This window comes from Oncorhynchus mykiss, chromosome 21 (genome assembly GCF_013265735.2).
Source record: "Oncorhynchus mykiss isolate Arlee chromosome 21, USDA_OmykA_1.1, whole genome shotgun sequence".
Taxonomy (NCBI): Eukaryota; Metazoa; Chordata; class Actinopteri; order Salmoniformes; family Salmonidae; genus Oncorhynchus; species Oncorhynchus mykiss.
In genome coordinates this window covers 5,873,118-5,879,615 of record NC_048585.1, presented here as the reverse complement: position 1 = coordinate 5,879,615, position 6,498 = coordinate 5,873,118, and the positions used below count along the sequence as shown (strand labels likewise).

General features: G+C 51.3%; 1 protein-coding gene across 2 annotated transcripts in view; it reads right to left on the bottom strand.

Annotated features, from left to right (window-relative positions):
- Positions 1–324: 324 nt before the first annotated feature.
- Positions 325–6,498, bottom strand: part of LOC118936346 (deoxyribose-phosphate aldolase-like) — a 14,002-nt gene continuing 7,828 nt past the window's right edge. Inside the window, exons 7-9 of one of the 2 annotated variants that reach the window (XM_036956684.1) lie at positions 2,193–2,305; positions 1,773–1,922; positions 325–1,347 (exon numbers count right to left, since the gene is read on the bottom strand). In XM_036956684.1, coding sequence (XP_036812579.1) covers positions 1,291–1,347; positions 1,773–1,922; positions 2,193–2,305 — 320 coding nt within the window. In that variant the 3' untranslated portion in view covers positions 325–1,290. Of the gene's footprint in view, positions 1,348–1,772; positions 1,962–2,192; positions 2,306–6,498 lie in introns of those variants that run through there. The other variant, XM_036956685.1, reaches the window with a different exon arrangement.

The following is a 6,498-nucleotide window of genomic DNA, read 5'->3' as shown; positions in this document are numbered from 1 at the left end:
AGATCAGAGCTGTTGGTCAGAGCTGTTGGTCAGAGCTGTTAATCAGAGCTGTTGGTCAGAGCTGTTGGTCAGAGCTGTTGGTCAGAGCTGTAGGTCAGAGCTGTAGGTCAGAGCTGTTGGTCAGAGCTGTAGGTCAGAGCTGTTGGTCAGAGCTGTTAATCAGAGCTGTTGGTCAGAGCTGTTGGTCAGAGCTGTTGGCCAGAGCTGTTGGCCAGAGCTGTTGGCCAGAGCTGTTGGCCAGAGCTCCAAAGACCAATCTCCATTTTGTCAGAACCTAATGCACAATACAGTTTCCTGACTTCATCTCATGTGAATAACAATCCATAATGTTTGATGGTCTTTAATCACACTTCAACATCTCCCAACAAAATGTCCAGACAGACATGATTAGAATGGGTGGCAATCTTTCATGACAACGACAACGGTAATAGAAATACTGAATTAAGAGTTTTATATCGTCTATAATATAGTACTCTCAAAACAACTACAATTTTAAAATGGTTCATTAAGACGGACTCATCAACACTCAATTCATACAGCGTCATAGTTTCACATTGTTTGGATGGGGACTAGATGAAACCATACTGGCTAGCTGTCTCAAGGCACAAAGAGGCAGATGTACCAGTAGTACTGTATGTCTGGTACACAGTAAAATGACATATATACTAGTAGTACTGTACACAGTATAATGTCAGATGTACCAGTAGTACTGTATGTCTGGTACACAGTAAAATGACAGATATACCAGTAGTACTGTACACAGTAAAATATCAGATATACCAGTAGTACTGTACACAGTAAAACACCAGATATACTAGTAGCACTGTACACAGTAAAATGACAGATATACCAGTAGTACTGTACACAGTAAAATATCAGATATACCAGTAGTACTGTACACAGTAAAATGACAGATATACTAGTAGTACTGTACACAGTAAAATATCAGATATACCAGTAGTACTGTACACAGTAAAATATCAGATATACCAGTAGTACTGTACACAGTAAAACGCCAGATATACCAGTAGTACTGTACACAGTAAAACGCCAGATATACCAGTAGTACTGTACACAGTAAAACGCCAGATATACCAGTAGTACTGTACACAGTAAAACGTCAGGCTCTCTCTTTTCTTCACCTGATCTGGTCATCATCTCAAATGAACACATTCCTGACAAGTCCAACAACAGAGATATCTTCCAGGAAACCTGTAAGAAACCTGCACAGCGATAGGCTGGTTCGGGTGAGGTTTCGGATTGGTCACTTTGGAAATGGTAACCGTGGTTTCAGGCCATGGGCATCTGGTGATAGGCTGCGTAGCGACCAGTCACGTGATGGTAGATCTGGAGGAGAAAAAGAGAAGAAGTAGAAGAGAGAAACAGGAAATAAAAACGGAAGATGAAAGAGGATGACAGGTAAATCATTTAAATATGACCCCGTTGTGACCCCGTTGTTATTAGGAGAACACTGACGTGTATAAGGTTAAAGGTCATGACTAATGGACAAACTAAACCATTATGGTGTCCTACAGTACCAAGCCTTTCCACTCTCAGCACTAAATCGGTCTAATTATGGGACGTGTGTTGGAAGGTGTGTGTGTGTACCTGTCTCTCTATGTCAGCCAGCAGGCTACTAGCCCCCAGTCTAAAGAGGCGAGGGCTCAGCACTAATCGGTCACGTTATGGGACGTGTGTTGGAAGGAGCGCGTGTGTGTGTGTGTGTGTGTGTGTGTGTGTGTGTGTGTGTGTGTGTGTGTGTGTGTGTATACCTGTCTCTCTATGTCAGCCAGCAGGCTACTAGCCCCCAGTCTAAAGAGGCGAGGGCTCAGCCACTCGTCTCCCAGCTCTTCCTTCATCAGAGTCAGCCACACCAATGACTCCTTGGCTGTACGGATCCCGCCAGCAGGCTTAAAACCAACCTAGTGGGGTGTACGAGTCACAGGACACAGGAACAACGGCTGTATAGGTCAGTGAGGCGACCATACAACTTCACGAGGGACGGAGGGCCATTCAACAGGGAACAATTGTTCATTTCAATCGATTTTTAGGTAACTACATATATCTGATGTTGAACGACATTGATTACAACTGAGTTATTAATTCAGCTAACTTGACTGAATGGAATCTAAAGAAAAGCACACACACACACACACACACACACACACACACACACACACTAAGAGCCATACCTTATGTCCAGTCTTCAGGAAGTAGTCCCGGATGGCTCTGACCATCACTATGGCGACAGGGTAGGTAGCGTTGACAGACTCCTTCCCTGTTGACGTCTTGATGAAGTCCGACCCTGTTGTAACACAAACAGACACACAGACGTTGTTAAAAAAGACGACCTCATTCCATCAACGGACCTTAATGTACAGAGCATTTGGGGAGGTATCCAGAACCCTGGACTTTTTACGCATTTCGTTTTTGTTAAATGTAAAAAAAACAAAATCCTCATCAACCTTCACACAGTAACCCCGTAATGACATCACACTACCCTGTAATGACATCACAAGACCCCGTAATGACATCACAAGACCCCGTAATGACATCACAGTAACCCCGTAATGACAAAGCGAAACGTTTTTTTTTAGAAATGTTTGCTGGCCCAGCCAGATCCCAGACTAGATACCTGATCAAATATCTCTGGAGAGACATGAAAATATCTGTGCAGCAATGCTCACCATCCAACCGGACAGAACTGGAGAGGATCTGCAGAGAAGAATGGGAGAAACTCCCCAAATGCAGGTGTGCCAAGTGTAACGGATGTGAAACGGCTAGCTTAGTTAGCGTGGGCGCTAAATAGCGTTTCAATCAGTGACGTCACTTGCTCTGAGACCTTGAAGTAGTAGTTCCCCTTGCTCTGCAAGGGCCGCGGCTTTTGTGGCGCGATGGGTAACGATGCTTCGAGGGTGACTGTTGATGTGTGCAGAAGGTCCCTAGTTCGCGCCCGGCTATGGGCGAGGGGACGGTTTAAAATTGTACTGTTACACAAGCTTGTAGCGTCAAACCCATGAAGACTCGAGGTTGTAATCGCTGGCAAAGGTGCTTCAACAAAGTACTGAGTAAAGGGTCTGAATACTGATGTAAATGTGATGTTTCATTTTGTTTTCCTGCAAAGAATTCTACAAACCAGTTTTTGCTTTGTCATTACGGGGTCGTGTGATGTCATTACGGGGTATTGTGATGTCATTACGGGGTCTTGTGATGTCATTACGGGGTCTTGTGATGTCATTACGGGGTATTGTGATGTCATTACGGGGTCTTGTGATGTCATTACGGAGTCTTGTGATGTCATTACGGGGTATTGTGATGTCATTACGGGGTCTTGTGATGTCATTACGGGGTCTTGTGATGTCATTACGGGGTCTTGTGATGTCATTACGGGGTATTGTGATGTCATTACGGGGTCTTGTGATGTCATTACGGAGTCTTGTGATGTCATTACGGAGTCTTGTGATGTCATTACGGGGTCTTGTGATGTCATTACGGGGTCTTGTGATGTCATTACGGGGTCTTGTGATGTCATTACGGGGTCTTGTGATGTCATTACGGGGTCTTGTGATGTCATTACGGGGTCTTGTGATGTCATTACGGGGTCTTGTGATGTCATTACGGGGTCGTGTGTGTAGATTGATGAGGGGACAAAATGTAAAGGCTGTAACGTAACACAATGTGGGGGGAAAAGTCAGGCGGTCTGAATACTTTCCGAATGCAGTGAATTAACATGCGACATAACGATCTGTTAGAAATGTTGTGTTATTGTCACCGTTACAGTTCCTTCTAGACGTCAATATGGAATCAGCTTTTCAACTTTCTACAATCCCAAAAAGATCCCATCCGAGCAGAATGAGCTATAGAAATAGGAAACTAGACATACAGATGACCTACAATACAGTACACACATTTAAACATTCTAGAAATTCTAGGAATACATTTTGTTTGAATAAATATAGGCAATGTAGAGATGTCATCAGACTGGACAAAAAAAAAAAAACAATATGATACTACTACAGTATAAGAGGCACAGCTAGTTCTAAAGTATCTCTGAAACAGGATAATATACTGAGGGCCGCTCTGCTCCCAGGGGCTCCAGAGAGGGCCGCTCTGCTCCCAGGGGCTCCAGAGAGGGCCGCTCTGCTCCCAGGGGCTCCAGAGAGGGCCGCTCTGCTCCCAGGGGCTCCAGAGAGGGCCGCTCTGCTCCCAGGGGCTCCAGAGAGGGCCGCTCTGCTCCCAGGGGCTCCTGAGAGGGCCGCTCTGCCCCCAGGGTCTCCAGAGAGGGCCGCTCTGCTCCCAGGGTCTCCAGAGACATTACAGTGAGGGCCGCTCTGCTCCCAGGGTCTCCAGAGACATTACAGTGAGGACGCTCTGCTCCCAGGGTCTCCAGTGAGGGCCGCTCTGCTCCCAGGGTCTCCAGAGAGGGCCGCTCTGCTCCCAGGGTCTCCAGAGAGGGCCGCTCTGCTCCCAGGGCCTCCAGAGACATTACAGTGAGGGTCGCTCTGCTCCCAGGGTCTCCAGAGACATTACAGTGAGGGCCGCTCTGCTCCCAGGGTCTCCAGAGAGGGCCGCTCTGCTCCCAGGGCCTCCAGAGACATTACAGTGAGGGTCGCTCTACTCCCAGGGTCTCCAGAGACATTACAGTGAGGGCCGCTCTGCTCCCAGGGTCTCCAGTGAGGGTCGCTCTGCTCCCAGGGTCTCCAGAGACATTACAGTGAGGGCAGCTCTGCTCCCAGGGTCTCCAGAGACATTACAGTGAGGGCTGCTCTGCTCCCAGGGGCTCCAGAGAGGGCCGCTCTGCTCCCGGGTCTCCAGAGAGGACCGCTCTGCTCCCAGGGTCTCCAGAGACATTACAGTGAGGGCAGCTTTACTCCCAGGGTCTCCAGAGACATTACAGTGAGGGCAGCTCTGCTCCCAGGGTCTCCAGAGACATTACAGTGAGGGCTGCTCTGCTCCCAGGGGCTCCAGAGAGGGCCGCTCTGCTCCCGGGTCTCCAGAGAGGACCGCTCTGCTCCCAGGGTCTCCAGAGACATTACAGTGAGGGCAGCTTTGCTCCCAGGGTCTCCAGAGAGGGCCACTCTGCTCCCAGGGTCTCCAGAGACATTACAGTGAGGGCCGCTCTGCTCCCAGGGTCTCCAGAGACATTACAGTGAGGACGCTCTGCTCCCAGGGTCTCCAGTGAGGGCCGCTCTGCTCCCAGGGTCTCCAGAGAGGGCCGCTCTGCTCCCAGGGTCTCCAGAGAGGGCCGCTCTGCTCCCAGGGCCTCCAGAGACATTACAGTGAGGGTCGCTCTGCTCCCAGGGTCTCCAGAGACATTACAGTGAGGGCCGCTCTGCTCCCAGGGTCTCCAGAGAGGGCCGCTCTGCTCCCAGGGCCTCCAGAGACATTACAGTGAGGGTCGCTCTACTCCCAGGGTCTCCAGAGACATTACAGTGAGGGCCGCTCTGCTCCCAGGGTCTCCAGTGAGGGTCGCTCTGCTCCCAGGGTCTCCAGAGACATTACAGTGAGGGCAGCTCTGCTCCCAGGGTCTCCAGAGACATTACAGTGAGGGCTGCTCTGCTCCCAGGGGCTCCAGAGAGGGCCGCTCTGCTCCCGGGTCTCCAGAGAGGACCGCTCTGCTCCCAGGGTCTCCAGAGACATTACAGTGAGGGCAGCTTTACTCCCAGGGTCTCCAGAGAGGGCCACTCTGCTCCCAGGGTCTCCAGAGACATTACAGTGAGGACGCTCTGCTCCCAGGGTCTCCAGTGAGGGCCGCTCTGCTCCCAGGGTCTCCAGAGAGGGCCGCTCTGCTCCCAGGGTCTCCAGAGAGGGCCGCTCTGCTCCCAGGGTCTCCAGAGACATTACAGTGAGGGCCGCTCTGCTCCCAGGGTCTCCAGTGAGGGCCGCTCTGCTCCCAGGGTCTCCAGAGAGGGCCGCTCTGCTCCCAGGGTCTCCAGAGACATTACAGTGAGGGCCGCTCTGGTCCCAGGGTCTCCAGAGACATTACAGTGAGGGTCGCTCTGCTCCCAGGGTCTCCAGAGACATTACAGTGAGGGCTGCTCTGCTCCCAGGGGCTCCAGAGAGGGCCGCTCTGCTCCCGGGTCTCCAGAGAGGACCGCTCTGCTCCCAGGGTCTCCAGAGACATTACAGTGAGGGCAGCTTTACTCCCAGGGTCTCCAGAGAGGGCCACTCTGCTCCCAGGGTCTCCAGAGACATTACAGTGAGGACGCTCTGCTCCCAGGGTCTCCAGTGAGGGCCGCTCTGCTCCCAGGGTCTCCAGAGAGGGCCGCTCTGCTCCCAGGGTCTCCAGAGAGGGCCGCTCTGCTCCCAGGGTCTCCAGAGACATTACAGTGAGGGCCGCTCTGCTCCCAGGGTCTCCAGTGAGGGCCGCTCTGCTCCCAGGGTCTCCAGAGAGGGCCGCTCTGCTCCCAGGGTCTCCAGAGACATTACAGTGAGGGCCGCTCTGGTCCCAGGGTCTCCAGAGACATTACAGTGAGGGTCGCTCTGCTCCCAGGGTCT